The sequence below is a fragment of the Lepidothrix coronata genome, unplaced genomic scaffold (assembly GCF_001604755.1).
Source record: "Lepidothrix coronata isolate B3197 unplaced genomic scaffold, Lepidothrix_coronata-1.0 Scaffold7, whole genome shotgun sequence".
NCBI classification, from domain to species: domain Eukaryota; kingdom Metazoa; phylum Chordata; class Aves; order Passeriformes; family Pipridae; genus Lepidothrix; species Lepidothrix coronata.
Window position 1 is genome coordinate 10,151,597 of NW_016690187.1, and position 17,143 is coordinate 10,168,739.

The window sequence follows — 17,143 nt, forward strand, 5'->3', positions numbered from 1 at the left end:
ACATGTTTTAGAAACTTTTTGATTATTAATGTTGCATTTTAGTTTCAATAGTTACTGAAAGAGACTCTCTTGTAAGTTTTCTACAGACTTTAACTTTGAACAAGGTAGAGTAATTGTTGTTATAGTACCTTTTTTCTTAGTATTATGAAGGATTATTATGAGGAGTGGGATTTTAGTATTTCAGTTACCATAGGATTCAAGTAGAAGCAGTTCCTGGAGATGCAGGTTTAAAATTTTTAAATGAGATTTTAAAAACACTTTTGCTGTGCATGGTATTGCCTCTGTATGTGATTGCTTTTTTGAAGTTCATTGCTTATTTAATTTACTTATCAGATTACATATTGCCTCTTTATAATTAAATTGTATTGTTAAGTGATTGTGATACAAATAATGCCTAAGAGGAGTTACATCAGTTTTCAAACTAGGAAAGTCAAGTATCATGTTGGTCCTCCTTGTTAGATGGTATTTTGTATTCTGCATCCATAGATGATATTTTTTTCAGTTGCTTGTTTGATACATGCTTACATGTCCAGAACGTGCAAGTGGTTAGTATTAGGGAAGAGGCAATTTTACATGTCCTGCATGTACACACTTTTATATACACACAAAATGTTGTCTTGACGAGCTGTTTTGTTATTAGGAATACTAATGTTGTGGTTAGGACCCTGCATTCCCCATAGCAGTCTCTTGAACAAGCTAAGCTTATGCAAAGATTTCAACTGCTTGTTAGTAAAAATGTTCTAATTTTCTGTTGTTCCTTATTACATACTTCTTAAAAACTTGCTTCATTTTTTCAAATTTGTAATTTTGTTAAACCTGATAACTATTGCAGATGTTACAAAATTTGGTAGCTGGATTAATTATGCCGGTTTTGCCATATCATGAATTTTAGCTTTTTGTATTGCAGTTCACTTTTAAACAGATGAACAGAAACATGTAGAGTTCACAACAGCCTAGTTGTGTATTAGATTATATATTAATATTCTATTTCTTGTATTTTATCTCTATTTGTTATACTTGCAACATATATCATAATTTGGGTATGAAATATTGAAGCAACAACAGTGATATAATTTCCAGTAAATTAGCAATGGTTTTTGGGGTTTTTTCCCCCTCTCTGTATCGTGTAATTGAAAGTTGACCTGATTTGTTCTCCTGGCTAAATCACAACGTGCTGTTCTCTTGGAGCCTTTCACTTGTTTTTTTTTCTTCTAGAGAAGTGCAACCAACAGGCACCAGTCTCTGCCAGCATCTAACAGTACCTTCCTACTGTTTTCCTTAAATCTTTTTCTTTAAGTTTGTTCAAAAAAAGAAAAGGAAAGAACCTGCTATTTTTACTTTTTTGTTGTTATTCTTGTGGTTTTGGAATTCCGTCTTTCTAAGGGAAGCAAGTGATGAGGCAGCAGCACCAGTGACTGTCAGAAGTTTCAGAATTTGGCAGTGTGCCACCATTCCTGCTGTCTCTGGGTGGGGTGTGTGCTCTCTCCTAGATCAGGTCGCTCAGGTTGCCTCCTCCCGCTGCCAGTTTCCCTTCGTGACTGGTGCTGGGCCGCAAGGGTGACCTCCAGTCTCATCCTGCTCCTCTGCTTCCCCTTTGCTTCTCTGAACAGTGGTGCCCCTGCTCAGCTTTTATTTGTGCATGCTGTTGATATTGCTGGAGGGAGGACAGTCTTAGGTAAAGGGAATGGGTCGATGCGGTAGGAGCAGGAACCTGCCGGGTATTTGATCTCCCATCTTCTGGAGGTGCACTGGGTGACACACTTGCGCAAGGATCTGCCCGGGAGTCTCTCCTCCTGTATCCCGCGGCACATCACCATGTGGGAGCTCTCCCGCTGTAGTGCTGACAGCAAGGGTGAGTGCTTCAGGCAATTAGGAGTTCACAACCACAGGTGCTTGTGTCTGGAAAGACTAGAGAGGAATGCTGGTTTATCTCAAGTGTCAAAAATCTAGTTTTAAGGTTGTTGTGGGTAATGGTCCAAATTTTGGGGAAATAACAGATTTTGTTAGTATTTTATTCAGTCTTCAGTAATGGAAATTCCTCATACTTTTTAGGTTTAAGTCAAGACAGGTTATTAGAAATGCTTTGAGTCATTGAATCTATAGAGTTTGTTGTGTCAGTGATCCAAAGGTAGTGAGTGAGAAAGTTTATTTCTGAAAAAATAAGGCATTTTTAGTAGGAGTTTTTTCATTTGGTAAATAACCATGTTAGCATGTAATACTTGCAGAACAATATTTTGTTATGTGAAAGCAGTGAATTAGTGTTTCAAGTAACTACTGGTGTGACTAGCTACTAGGGATATAAAGGGTTTCATTAGAGACTATACTGATTTTATTTTTATAATAGTTACACCAAAACCTGCCTGGTGTACTCAGTTGACATTTGCTACCTTGTATTTAGAAGTTTTCCTGTGTGTAGACTTTATCACATGTCCATATTTCCTGTGGCAATGCAATAGCTGCAAGGACGTGGCTGCCACCTCTGTGGGCGCATGGTGTGTGTCAGCCCTGCCGGCGGCGGTGGCTCCCACTGGGCACGGGCAGGATGAGGAGGGTGGCCTCCAACTCAGCTGCTTGTGCTTCTGGGGAACTGCTGTTAGTGAAACTTCCTCCTTGCTGGTGTGTTTTTATTCAGTTGCTTTGAGTAGTGCTTAAATTTGAGTTGTGTTTTTGTCACTGAGATAGCCACTAAAGCAGCCGGCTGAGGTGGGCGTGTGGGGGGTGTGTCAGGTACCCCCATGCACCTGGAGACTCATCAGGGCCTTTGCCGTGTCTGACTGTAGAGGCCCTGGTCTCATTTGGACTGTTTGCCTTTTCTCACTGATAGTGGTAAGCCTGGTTTGGTTCTGGATCCTCTATTAAGTCCATCACAGGTTTGGTGATAGATGTATTCAGTTCTATAACATTTTCCGTGTGGTTAATAGATACCCTAAAGTCAGGAGCGTGGGTAAGTTGTGTTAAATGTGCATCCCGATTTGTCAGCTGTTAGTAAGGTGTGCTGCTGCCTCCTGGTAGCACGGTCTGTTCTGTCTCTCTCAAATCAGCTGCAGGAAGTAGGCTCCATGAAACCCACTTTAACCATCCAAGGAATTTCATGGTCCTTCCATGCCTCTGGTGTGAGCTATTTTAAGGAGAAATCCTGCTTTATCATCTTGGGGAGGGGATGTTGAATCACACTTGTTTTTGCTTAAATTATGCCTGCAGTGGTCCACAGAAGGCAGTATAACGTCCTTATCATTTAAGAAGGAAAGGGCAGTAAGTACTAGGAGTGTTCAGGTGCTTCTACAGGGTGCATGATGCTAATTACACAGAAGTATTTTTACTGGTGTCTTGAAGTATGTTTTGAATATATACCTGACAATATTATTTTGTTTTTCAGTTTGCAGTATCAAAGGCTTATAACTGCTCTTTCCAATTTCTGGTTGCCCTCAGGGCTTTAACTGCATTTACGTTATGAAATTTTATTCACATGATTGCAGACTTTGTTCTATGAGGTTCACTTAGGCAGCAAGATGGACACTTCTTAGGAAGGGACGGTGTTGAAAGGAGTGAGAATTCCTTCTGTTTTTTTCTAAAACTTGAATGAAAGTGATAGTATAGCAGAAAAGAAAGCTGGTTTAAAATTAGGTAATGAACGCTGGATAGGAGAAACGCCTGTAATGCAAATTTCTTTAATGATAATGCTGAGCAACACTAAAACTGAATTTTTGACAGATGATTACATAGGATGTTTCTTTGTGTGTGAACTGGGCGGGTTCTGAGTTTTTAAAAATGTTCAGTACTCAAAGTTGCAACTGAATTCAATGTATGCTCCTAGTATCAACAGGCTTTGTAGCTGTGCTGTAAAAAGAAGGAATAAAAAGTTTGAAATATTTTCCCTGTGTAGCCTTAAATTTGATTTTTTCTGATTCACGTCTTTCATACAAGTCTCACTTTTTCTCTGCCTGTAGAATGGGAGCAATGCTGCAAGGTCCCAGGAAAATGTAGGTGTAGTCATTAGTAAGTCAGCTTTGTGTGTGTGTAATTTGTGTAGTCATATTCTGACAGGCTCCTCCCTATAGGGGACTTTAAAGAAATGAGTTTCTTCCCCTATGCAGTGAAGTTTGGATTGTCTTGTCATTTCAGAGGCTGCTGTTTGAGTTGTAAATTTAAAAAAAAAAAACCAAAAACCAACCAAAACCAAAAACCCCACAAAAACCTAAGGAACAGTATCTAGGTGCCTGATTCTCTGAGCACCACTTAGGCAGGGTGCCTCCAAGAGGAAGCCATCTCACAGGTAACACGGTCTGCTCAGCACAGGGGACAGGACCCCTGATACATGATCTGTCTGGTGGTGGGGTGGTTTCTGGTGGATCTTGTGATTCTGGAGTCTAAATCTCTTAGCTAAGTTATTTCTGTTTCATTTTTTGGTAGTTTCTATGCTGAGTGAGCCATACAGGTATTTTGAAAGGAGGAAATTGATGGTGTTATTTGAGGTTAATATCTTTTCCTTAAAATGGTTAAAAATAGTTCAAAACCCAAAATATTTAATGAATCTTATGATTACAATCGGTGAATTCACTGTTTCAGTTTAATCTTAGATGTGTAATGAGGTTGTTTGCATGTTTGATGTTAAAACTATATGGAGGTTGAAATTTTAGTTGATCACAATGTAGTGAGTGAAATAGATTAATATATTTGTAAAGACTCTGGATTTTTTTTTTGTTTAATTTCTTATTTGTAACATATTCCTTGCCATGTAATGGCAAGAACAATATGGGTTAAGGTTTATGTACTGTGGTCAGCCATTTATGTCCTGTGTGCTTTGGGGAGCAGAACATTTGCCTTGAGGGTCAGTGGGCTGGCTGTGCTTGGGAGATTTTGAAGATCATGGGGGTAGAAATGGCAGTAGGAGCTACAGAATTAAGGAGATTAGGAAATTCAGGGAATTAACAACCGAAATACACTTCTATTGACACAAATGCAGCTTTCAAATACTAAATGACTGGTATTGTAACTCAGAAAAATAAGATAAATTTATTCTATTAAATTTTTGAGGGGTTTGGGGCTGCCTTTCTACTCTATGGATCACTTAAAAAAATTATTTGGGGAAAAACTGCACAACTTATATTTCTTCCTTCATAGTTTACTTTTTCTGAGGAGCAAGGGTGAGAACGAAAAGCCCTGTGGTAAGAGACAGTGCTTGCTCTCTTCCTGCTCTATAGGCGACCTCCGCTTTTAACTTCTTTTCCACTCCTTCCTCAGATATCAGAAACTACTGTTTATTTTTGATATGTGCAAAAGGCCTGTGCCATTTTAAATTCTTGCAGAACAGCCATTTCGTGGACTCAGGCGTTTAGAGCTCTCAGTTTGTTTCCTTATAACTGAATGCAGCAAATGAAATTTGCTGTACTTTCTGGCATCTCTCTATGTAGATGTTTCTTCTTCAGGACTGCTTCTTGCTTTTAGTCCTTTTCATCATGGAAATGAATGGAGGGATGGAATGTAGCAAGCTTTTGTTCAGCATGAGATGCAGTTTTTGAGAGTATCACAAAACTGGTGTTATCTTGTGACCTGTTAAGTCTACATCGCCAACAAGTGACCCATGAACTTGCAATGTGCTTCTCCCTGCTTGCTGCCTCTTCCCCAAGGGGACAGGGAACATCTGGTTTTTGGATCTGAAATGGGCAAATTCTGCTGCTCTCTTTCTGTTTGAATACCTTTTACAGAGCTGTCTGGAAGCAACAGTAATTGCTGCAGATTTCCCTACATAGATGGAAAGGAAGCTGGTAGAGATAGGCAGGCAGCACGTCACCTGCATATGTGCAACCCAGGCTGTTAGTTTTTATCTCTCTTGACATAATGTTGTGTTCAAGGCAGATGTTTGCTACCTAGACAGGCAGTCTTCTAGTGTTCTGCCACAGATGTCTTGTGTAACTTTGTCCAAGATGGTAGGTACTTTCTGTAAAATATAAATAGGCTTTTCTTACCTTATAGGGCGATAGTAAGCATAAACTTGTCTTTGTATTGTATATTTGTTTATTGATCAGTGGGAGTAGTACAGCGTAATACATCAACACTGATACTGCCCAATGGGACACTAGCAAGGACTTTTTTATTTTTGATTGACAAAGGCAACCCAAAGGGGCGCCATCATATTTTCTTTTAACCTTTCTTCTAACTTGGTTGCATATGGTCATGAAACAATGCATTTACCGTTGTTTTTTCTTAACCAGAACATTGTTTTTAACTCTGAAGAAAGAAAAGTTACTGCTTTTGACCTTACAACTGTGTAATAAATCATTCCTTTCCAAAAGAAAGTTCCATGGGACCTAGATGTGATTGTTTAAGGCTTTTTGGGAGACTTTAGAGAGGTTAGTGTCACATTTATGCATACACGGACTATAGTGGTCAGAGATGACAAGAAACATGAGGAGGATGTGTTAGTTGACTATCCAGTTGCTGCCAAAACTGACAGTTGTCTGGAACAAAACTTTATTAAAAGCACTTTAAAAGAGGGCTTTGTATCTCTGATTATTCCGTCACTGTAGCAGATGTTCAAATCAGATGCTGTCATTAAAAATGAGTTTTACTGAAGATACATTTGTTCTACAGTATGTGTTCTAAATAGACTAAATGCTTAGAGCAGTACTTTAGACAGTGAGAGAAAACTAATCAATAAACCTGATCTCCAGTATCACTGTCTTTAGCATGAAGAGTGCAAAATGGTCAGTCAGGACTTTGTTAACAAATGTACTTGTTTCTTTGAAACACTGACTCTGACAGTTTGCTATTAAATGGTAGATGTTGATGGTGTTGAAAAGCCACCAAAATCCTTCTGCCAAATCAGAACCTGCTCTTTGCTTGCTCTTTGCAGTTCGGAATAATCTAGAGAACAATTGCAAGTGAGGAATCCAGGCCTTTAGAAAAAGCAGGTAAATGTGACACTTGGGATTACATAGCAACAAGTTTCAAAGGAAAGAGTACCATTCCTTGTAATGAACACATTCAGGATATCACCTGTGTGGTTTGTATATGTTTAGTGTTGACTTCTTTGTTAGGCTTGTTCTGCATATGGTATTGTAGCCAGCAACTTAAGATATCTGGTTTTAGCAAATTCTTTATTATTTAAACTCCTAGCTGTGTGAGTTCAGAGTAAGTCTTTTAAATTAGGGCATTTCCAAAAGGGATATTTTTCACTGTTGCTGCTTTTCTGTAGTGTATTTTTTGTGGTGACTTTTCTGTTTTGTTGATATAGGAGGGCTCTCATGATGGGGAAAGATCTTGGAGTTTGGTATTTTGACACAGGCAGTACACTCTGATATTGCATAATATTGTTTTTAAGAGATTAGAAGGGAGAGGGATTTTGGATGTGGGGAATTCTTCTTGGAAGTGGACTGTTCTGCAGTGGGGCACAGCAGAGGTTTCTGTTACAGTGCCTATGAACCAATCTGTTGAATTCAGTAGTTAAGGTGTGCAAAGGAGAGGAAAATACAATGATAGCAGTCTTCAAAATGTAGCCTCCTCACTGCTGTTCAGGCAACTCCAAGATAAACAGCATTTGAGATATTAGTACTAGAGATTCATAGAATCATCAAGGTTGGAAGAGACCTTCAAGATCATCCAGTCCAACCAGCACTATCACTGTAACCCCTAAACCATATCACTCAGATTCAGACACCTCTTAAACACCTCAAGGGAGACTACCACCTCCCTGGCTGATGAGGTCCCCCCAAAATCCTCCAGACTAAAGAAACCCAGTTACCTTAGCTGCTTCTCATAAGACATGTTTTCTAGACCTTTAATGAGCCCTGTTGCCCGTTGCTGGACATGCTCCAGCATCTCAATGTCCTTTTTAGTGAGAGGCCCAGAGCTGAACGCAGTACTCGAGGTGCGGCCTCACCAGTGCTGAGTACAGGGGGAAATGTTCTTTCAGTTGTCCTTTTTCCCTTCATTCCCTTCATTTCCTTTCATTCATCACATTAAGCATTATTCAACAGACTCAGGAAGGACCTTGTCGTGGTTCTGTTGCTCATAGCAGTATTTGCTATGCTAACGCTTCCTGTACACAGTGCACATGGAGTTATATTAAAAGTTTCGGAAATGGATAGGTAGATGCCATGTTGAATGTTCTGTGCTATATCTTTATTAATTATTCCATACTTGCCAACTCCTATCACTAATATGAGAAAAAACCCACTACAAAAATAATGGCATAATAATTTCTGGGGCAAGATGAGAAAAATTTGATTGGTGAAGAATCCCTTCAGGAAAAGCTAGCAGAAAGAAAAATTTGGCTGAAAACTGACCTGTTGTATGTTTTCACATGGCAAATAAAAATAAATGTTGACTTATTTTCTGAATAATGAACAAGGTTGAAATGAGACACACCATGTCATTGTTACAAAAAAACTTCAGTAGCTTTCAGACCCATCAGCACCATTAATTGTTAGACAGACTTCGGTCTTGAAAGCTGTCATAGACATGCACGTTATCATTTTTTAAGTTTGGAACGTAATTTTTAATGGTACTCAATCAGTTGTTTCTTTTTTTTTCCTTTTCAAGTCTTTCTATTTCCTACATTAGTGGTGGCACATTGTCTTTCTTGGGTACTGTGGTACAGCTCAGACAGGTTGTATTTACATCTGTGCAATTGTTGTCTATGGTGTTGAAGGAAAGCGCAATTACTTGTATGCAATACATAGGGGAAATGCTGTCAGTCAGAAATATCTGAGTTCTTCCTTGCTTCAGGAGGCCCATGCATTGCTCTTTAGCCACGTGTGGCTTTCAGCAATTCAGCTGTACTTCCAGCCGGTAGGATTGGTTGAGGGCCTAGTCAGAAATGAGACATTACTGGATATTGCCTTGGACATAGTTGCATGCCTGGTTTAGGCCCAATTACAATAGAATAGACCCTACGGAGCTGTTGTCCTCTCAGTCGTATGAATCACTCCCTGAGCTCTGAATGAGCCGTTCTGAGTGGCATACCATCCTTGTGGCATCTACCCACTCACAGGAGAATATGTTGTTGGTTTGTGGCCAAATCAAGGCATTGGTAGGGAACTTGTAAGTTCATCTCTGCCTCTGCTTCCTACAGCCATCTGATGAGACACGTAATCCTCAAGAGATCCTTAGATTATGGCGCCCAGCTGAAAGGCAGGGAGAATTAAACATTCTTAAATTGTTACCCACAAATGTCTCATTACCCACAAATGTCTCCTAGCCGATCTGGAGATGGCCCAAGTGGTTTATTCATAAGTCTTTCTTAAAGGTGTTAGCAGAGGTTCACTCAGGAACATATTTCTCTGTAATTCCCTTTTCTTCTCCAGATTGTTGGCCAGAAAATTGAAATCCAAAAACTGGCAGCACAGACATGAAGTCTAAAGATCATTACAATTTTTTTTAGTGTTAGAGAAATTATTTCTGTTGTAGAATGATTTGCAGGAAATTACTTATCTATCCAGCAGCCAAAGTTTTCTTCGTTTTAGATCAAATTTCTGGACTGCTGAACTGTTGGGAAAAGTGAAATAAACAGTGTTCACACAGCATTTTAAAAAAGTAAACTACAGTAATTTTAAAAAGACTTGCATAAGGAAATAGACTTCTGCATCTTGGGGAGAGAGGGGACACAGGAAATACTTTCCTGTTCTTTCAACACCAGAAGAATTAATTTTGAATGATGGAGTCCAGGTAACCCAACAACCTATCCAAAATGCACTTCCTTTTCAACTCTTTAGTTCATGGGAAATAGGTCAGAAGTTTACTGTGTTTGGGGGTTTTTTTTCTCCCCATCAGAAAAACCTTATATTCTCTGCTTTGTATTTTAACAAGTTTGCATCCAGCAATTATCAAACTGTAATCAGCAGATATAAATTTATAATATTTGTCAAAAACTGCTGTCTTTTTATGTTCATAGAGATTTTTTTTTCTTATACTTTGTTAGATTTACCATAGTTGTGCTTTTTTAGGCCAAAATTTTCCAGTTAGATTTTATTATCCCACAGGTTTTATGGAGATTAAAGCCTGATCTGTCTGCTAATTATCCTGCTTTTTCCCTCCTTTCTTTTACTCTTCAGCCTCCTGTCAGCAGTAGTCACCTTTTGCTTACCCACCTTTCACTGCCTGTTCTTGTGGACAGTCTTTCTCATTTTAGAAGGATGAGTTAGTGGAATAAAAACTCTGTTTAGATTAGTAAGAAAAGCATGTTAAGTTCACGTAGGGACCTTAGTAGTGGTAGGAGGTGTCCTTGTTAGGAAACAGAAGTGTCTGCTGTGTTACTTGTTTCAGTGTTCTCAGGTGCTGAGAAATATTGTATTTTCACTGTGCTTTAAAATGACTCTTGGTTAATTAAATGGATTCTGTTCTTTCCTGACCCTGGGCTTAGATGTGTCTCTCATTAGGATTTTCTGATCTCTTACAATCTTTTCAAACAGCTAATTTCACTTGAACATGAGTTTTACCCTTTTCTGTTTCGTCAGCTGCCACTGTTTGCTTGGCTACAGTGAAGATTTTCAACTTGAATGTAGTCCCCTGAACTTTTTCATGTTACCTGTTGTTTGGAGGTTATAGTAGCTATGTAGTGCTCTGTAAAAGAAGTTAATCCTGTTCATTGGAAAGTCAGTCATTTTAAGTATTTCTAAATTTCCAGGTTTAACTTTGTTACAGGACTATCTGTAGCTGTTAGTTAAGTGTTTTGGAAGAGCTGGAACGCTGGGACATTGGTGAGCTATGTCCTCTAGGCTTTGGTTATGTAGCTGTTGTTAGAATGTAAATATAGTTTTGGGATTTGTTTGTTTGTTTGTTTGTTTTACTTTAAATCTCAGAGATTGTCTCTTACTGTCTGCCCTTCTGACTGCTGATATCGGTTGAATGGGACCTTCTTGAGTTCTGAGGTCGTGGTACTAAATGACTTCAGGTGGTGATGTACTTCAAAGCCTTCTGCTAAGGATGGGCTGTGTTTTAGCTGTTACCTTGAAATTGAACTCTTCTCAAATTAAAACTGCTTGGCTTTATGCCATCATACTACCATCTCAACTCATTTTCTTAGCATGTTCATAGTTTTCAAGGCTGTTTCCAATTCTATTTTCTGTGACTCCCCAAAAAACTGTGGAAGAGAAACTATTCAAGACATTGTTTAGCAGAACAGGTCAACCTTTTGGGGTCTTTTTATTAATTTCTCAGTCTGACAGCCCAAATGTTCTACTTTAGGTTGAACAGGTGTCATTTGTTCCAATTTACAAGTCACAATTCGCATTCACTCCATACAGTTTGATGTTGTAATGTATTTTGGTTTGTCGTGCTTTTTCACTTGATTAGGTTTGTATTTTAGTGCTCCCTCTGTTCCTTCACTGACAACTTGTTCTGGGTCGCTTTATTCTCCACTGGCTTTTATAAGGTACTGAAGCGTATATAAAGTCTAATCTGGAAGAGACCTGGATAAACATGATGGTGACTTGCTCACATTTACCTAACTACATAATACCAAATAGTTTGTTTTCTTGGAGGCAGAAGTATTAGCTTCATTACCTTATTTTCCTGGAAATGAAAAAGTCCTTTCTGGTTGGTTCTGCAATAGGGGAAGTCCAGAGTTTCAGAAAGATAAGAAGGAAGAATGAAGTTGAGTGCACAGTTTGTTTTAGGTCTGGGTTGATTTTTTTTTTTTCCGAAATGAAACAAGATAATAGCTCAATTAAAAGGAAATATACGTGGATGCAGAGGCAATATGCATCTTCATGTTGATGAATGAAGAAAAGTAGTAGTGTGGCCTCTTTTTAAGAGGTTGCTCAAGGGTTTAAAAATCTGGTTGTAGTAATTTTCTGTAGTCTGTTTTGCATTTGATATTTTAAAGCTTTCCTTTTACCTGCTGATAAACATGTATTCTAGAATGGCAAGAGCTGTCATACTCAATTGTTACAAAATTAAATTATTAGAGCATAAACATAATGAGATAATGCAATTTAGGATATTCCAAATTGAAATAAACAGTTACTTAAGGACTTTAAGGATTGCATTGCAGTGCTGTTAGCCAGTGGTTACCAAGCTCTAAGTCTGGTTTGATACCTTTAAAGGAATCTTGATTTTTTTAAAAAAAGGAAGGGGGGCAAAAAAAAAAAAGCTGCTTTCCAGCCTGCTTTTCCTTCTGTTCTAAATGTGTACACCCCCACCCCCAACCCTTTCTTTTCTCACCCCTTACCCTTTTAGCTGTATATTAATTAGGATTACTGATCTAAAGTATGTTACTGTCAGTGAAGAGACTACATGGTGGCAATATTATCAATGTTAATGTGAAGTGTTCCTAAAAATACATTAGGCATAACTTTCATACTGTGTGTGTTACCGTAAAATCTGAGCACCTAATAGGAGCACGTCAGGAAATTCAGTTTACATTTGGACTATTGTTGAACTGTCCATTTCTATTCAACAGATAGGTCTCTGTGTTGAAGTATTTTGCTTTGGCATTAAAAGCTATATGCATATAAATGCATTAAAGAAACCAGACCAAACCAGTATGGCTTTCGCTTAAGTGAAAGGTGGTTTGTGCTGGCCTTGAATTCAGGAGAGGGGGGCCTCAATCTAATCTGGAGAGTTGTTCTAAGAAGAATCTGGCTTCTGCATAATGAACTTTATCTTCATTGTAGAAAGCTGACAATGTGTGAAGCTGTTGATCTTTCTTCAACTCAAAGCTGTAATTGATTGCCAGATAACAAGAGTCAGTTCAGGGTAATAAGAGATTCAGAGATAAACACTGAATCGTGGAGCTTGATTCCATATTTAGTGGAAAAGAAAAATATGTCTGATCTGTCAAGCCTTTGTGTTTGAATCTTCAACGCTGCTATGTGTAGTCTAGCTGTGCTCAAGATAGAGACCATAGTACAAGAGTATTACAAAAGATGCAGTTTTAGATGAAGACTTGCAGTTGCAACTCTCTGCTAAACTTTTTCTCCTAAAATGTCAATTTTACTGAGGTATGAGCAAGTATTTGGTTAAATAAGTAGATTGTTTGCAAGTATTTGTCTATTTGGGGGTGGGGTGCCTTGGGGTACAGGTGTAGTTCACTTCATTGTTTTCTGGTCACTGGTTCTGAAAAAATCAAACTACCATGGAGAATCCTCTGAATCCTGACATCTCTGTTTTGCTAAGGTAGAATTCAGTGTAATTGATTATACCAAATGCCATGAAAAAGCTTTCAAGTTGCTTCTTTGATTCATAACTTTGGCTTTTGACATACCCCATTGCTTAACAAATTATCAGAGGAATTTGGAGTTCTTTTCAAAAGAGTTCCTGCTGAAAGTGTCCTTTTTAGGACAAGATACCTGTATATTTTATATTACTTTTTAGAGGAGAGGCTGTGTATGGTTCTGATAAATTAATATGGAGAATACCACCAATCCCCAAAACCACAACAGCTAGAAATTTTTGGTAATCTGAAAAACCCAAAAAACTATTAGACAAAGCAATCAAAAATCTGTGGTGTTTACAAGAAATAAAGACCGGTAGTGTTTATAGGGCTCTTCTGTGAATTTCAATTAACCTTCCAAGTCTCTTTGGAAGATGGTACAAGTTTGAATGGCAGTAGGTGGTAGCAATACCAGTGTTTCCTTGAGCATCATGGTGTAAATAATGCTGTAAGTAGTTGTGTAATGTGATTGCATGTCCTTTGAGTTAGTGAGTTGGCTTTCAGGTGTAGGAATAAAGTTAGTTCAAGTAAGAAGTCTGGGTATATTTTCGAAACTGTAAGTTTTGTTAGTCTTGTGAGCAAAGGCATTCAATGAGCAGGAGAATTTATAAAATCTGGTGTTTGAGAAAATAATATGTCACATAAAATATATAGTTTCAATAATATAAAAAAAAATTTTTTTGTCCCTAACATGAAGTGCCTTAGAGCTGACGGTACCTTTAAAAGTAGATAACTTCTGCTGAGAACTGAAGAATTGTACAGAACCGCGTGGTTTTGAAGAAATAGCTCTTTCAGGGAGTAATTTTAAATTACAACATGAATGAGCAAGGCAGTTGCTGGGATTCTTCCTGGGATTTACTCTCTGTTAAAAGAAGGTTTGAATCCAGCTTTTCTGTCTTGTCTTTCAAATCAAATCACAAAGATGGCAGAGTATGTGTTGCCGTTTGCTTCTGGATATTTAACAATAGCAAAACCCAAACCAAAATAAACCCCTCAAAGATAGCAGCAAAAATAGTAAAGAGAATATAGTGCATTCATTAGTGTATGTAGGCTCCAAAATCTGGGAAAAAAAAAAGAGGGGATTGTATTTCATCTGTGCTGTGGATTGCCCCTCTACCCTGCTACATCACTGTTCTGACCAGTGGGTTAACCCAGGGGTGCTGATCTATTTAGTGCATTACTATCTACACACAATACACGAGACCTGCAGGAGGATTTTATTCTGCAGTACTTCAGATGAGCCTTAGCAATCCACAGTGATTTTTGCTTTCCCATATTTCATAAAACAAACAATGTAGGATATGGTAGTATCTGTTTCTGTAATGTACACATGGTTTTGTAATTGCTGGAGTTACATCAGTACTTTTAACTAAGCTCTGAACTTCTGCAGGTGGTGACTATCAAATAGGCTAATAAATCAAAATATTGCTAGACCTGTTTCATTAAATGGTTTACTTTGGTAAACAAAAATTGTTTTTTTCAGAGTGGCATGCACTTAAACACTTACTGTTATGAAGGAAAATAATGGTCACTTAAACTTGCCTGACAAATCTGGTGTGATTAATTTTTTACACTTTTTCAGAGCAATACTTTTCCATTAAGGTAGAGATTACATATATACTAGAAGACTGTACACATCAGCTTTTAAAAAAAAAAATCCTTGCTGCACAGTCCATTTTTGTGTGTATGAGAAATGTACAATTTGTAATAGAAACCCTTGAAAGCACATTTTAGGAAGCAAGAATTAAAGAGAATTCCTGATTGTTCTGCACTAAGCATACACATAGTAAAACAGTTTTTAAGCCAGAGAGTTTATGGTCTAAAGTATGTAGAAATTGGAGGAATTTTTACTAAGCAAGTTCAGAAGCAGCATTAAAACTGCAGATAAGCCAGCTGCAGTTTCAAACTGTGTAATTCCCCTGCATTGCTGGAAAAGAGTCCTCCAGCTCTGTATATGGCTGCATCTGGGTAAACTCCCTATGTCTAGAAACAAAATGTGGTATCCTCAACCTGCCACTTGCGGTTTGATTTTTTTCAAAAGAAGGCTCTGTCACCAACACACTTCCTGAATGTCTCCCTACTGTTTGTGTCTTGGTGTGGTTTCCTTCCATCAGAGGAGGTCTGTTGGCAGGCCCCCTGATAAAGGAGCACTGACACCACACTCGCCATCATCTGCCTTCCCACAGGAACAAGGGCAACTTGAATTAGCAAGTAGCAGAACCACTGCTCTCCCTACCAGTGGAAGGTGGGGGGGGCGGGGGAAGGGAGTGGTTTGCTGCATGGCCAGGAGTGGCCGTGGTGTCTGGTACAGAAAGATCTGTCAAGTTCTTGAATTCTAAAGATTTTGAGATACCCAAGAGCAATATAAGAAAGTGTGGAAAAAGCTACATTGATACCTTGGTTGTCAGAATGCTTAGCTGGTGGGTAGAGGTTCACAGCAGCATTTAAACTCATGAAAACAGAATTCCAAAAGCTTTTTTTCATAGCACCATTCCTTTCTGAACTGTTGTGTTGTCCTCTGGGACTGAAAAGCACCAACGTATTGTGTCTTAGTTGAAAAGATTGAGACTATATCACTATGTGGTACTTGAGGCATATACTATTAAAATAGTGCATAAAGACTTTAACCTTAATTATCTTATTTAAAATAAAGCAGCTGAAATGTTTCCAATTGAAGATAAACTGAATGTTCAAGTAGTTGAAGAGATAAAAACAAAAAAGAATGCAGTTTGTGTAAATACGGAAGACTATTTGTCTGGATCATCTTTCAGACTCATTAAACAGCCGTAAGTGATTTAAATACAAATTAGAAAGCTGCACATCATGTTGCAGCCTACTCATGTAGACTGAGCTCATCAGAAACTCCTTTTGTTCCTCCATTTCCTTCCACCTTACTTTCCCTGCTGATTCCAGCAGCACTGCTATACCCCGCTTTACAGGGCACTGTCAAAGCCACTGCTTGCACAAGGGTCTCTGTTACTCTTTGACTCCTTTTTTGTTGCTGATCCTGCTCCTTCCTTCTCTGCCCTTCAGGCCTCCATATAACAGTACGTTCCCTTGCATGTGTTGAGGACTGTGATCTGCCTTCTGATTTTGTTTTTTTTCCTATGATTCCTACTTGTTGATCTTGAACATTGATAGTCTTACCAGTTTAAATATATGGAAAACAAGAGCATTGCAGAATGCATTGCAGAATTGGGAGGTTTTATGCTGGAAAATATTTTGCTCCTGTCAGCTAGTTTTTTAATCTATAAATAATTGCCTGGTTGGCGTATTGCATACTGCAGACTCTGTCTCTTACACGCCTCTAACAGGTTCTGGTTTTCACCAGAATTGACAAGGCTATTCTGATGCATAGAACTTCCCACAAATTTTCTGTAATTAATTGAGTGCATTGGTTATTAGGTAACAGATAGTGAGTCATTGTCAAGTTGAGGATATAAATCCTTTCTTTGCATAGGCCTGTGGTATGTTTGGCTTTTTTGTAGAATACTCCACTTCAAATATTAGGAAATATGATGAATTTATGTATCTTTTTCAGGAGCAATGGATGAACTTCATAGCCTGGACCCAAGAAGACAAGAATTGTTAGAGGCAAGATTTACAGGAGTAGTAAGTGGCAGCACTGGGAGTACTGGAAGTTGCAGTGTTGGAGCTAAAGTAAGTGCTGAGAACAGTCATTCAGATCTGCCATCTTTGAAATACTTATTTGTCTCACGCTGTCTCACTTGCATATTGTCCATGTGATTTACTTGAAAAAGCACTGCGTTGGAAGAGATTCTCAGAAAAATCCTTGTTAGTCTGTTATTTTGCTTTGAGATAGGATTGTTTATCCTGAACTTTTCTATGACATGGGCATTGAATTGTTCTTAAAAACGCCAAAGAAAGAGCTTATCTAGGCTCTTTTGTGGTTTTGCTGTAGAGCACATGTGATCAGAGATGGAAGATTTTCCCACTATTTGAGTTGTCCCTTCTGTAGTGGGCCATCTA

The 17,143-nt window shown here is 38.4% G+C and overlaps 1 protein-coding gene across 2 annotated transcripts in view; it reads left to right on the forward strand.

Annotated features, from left to right (window-relative positions):
- The window catches only part of TLK1 (tousled like kinase 1), a 68,492-nt gene that overhangs the window by 8,872 nt on the left and 42,477 nt on the right, over positions 1-17,143 (forward strand). For both annotated transcript variants that reach the window (XM_017835606.1, XM_017835616.1), the window contains exon 2: positions 16,695-16,813. In XM_017835606.1, the coding sequence (XP_017691095.1) occupies positions 16,695-16,813 (119 nt within the window). The remainder of the gene's footprint in view (positions 1-16,694; positions 16,814-17,143) is intronic.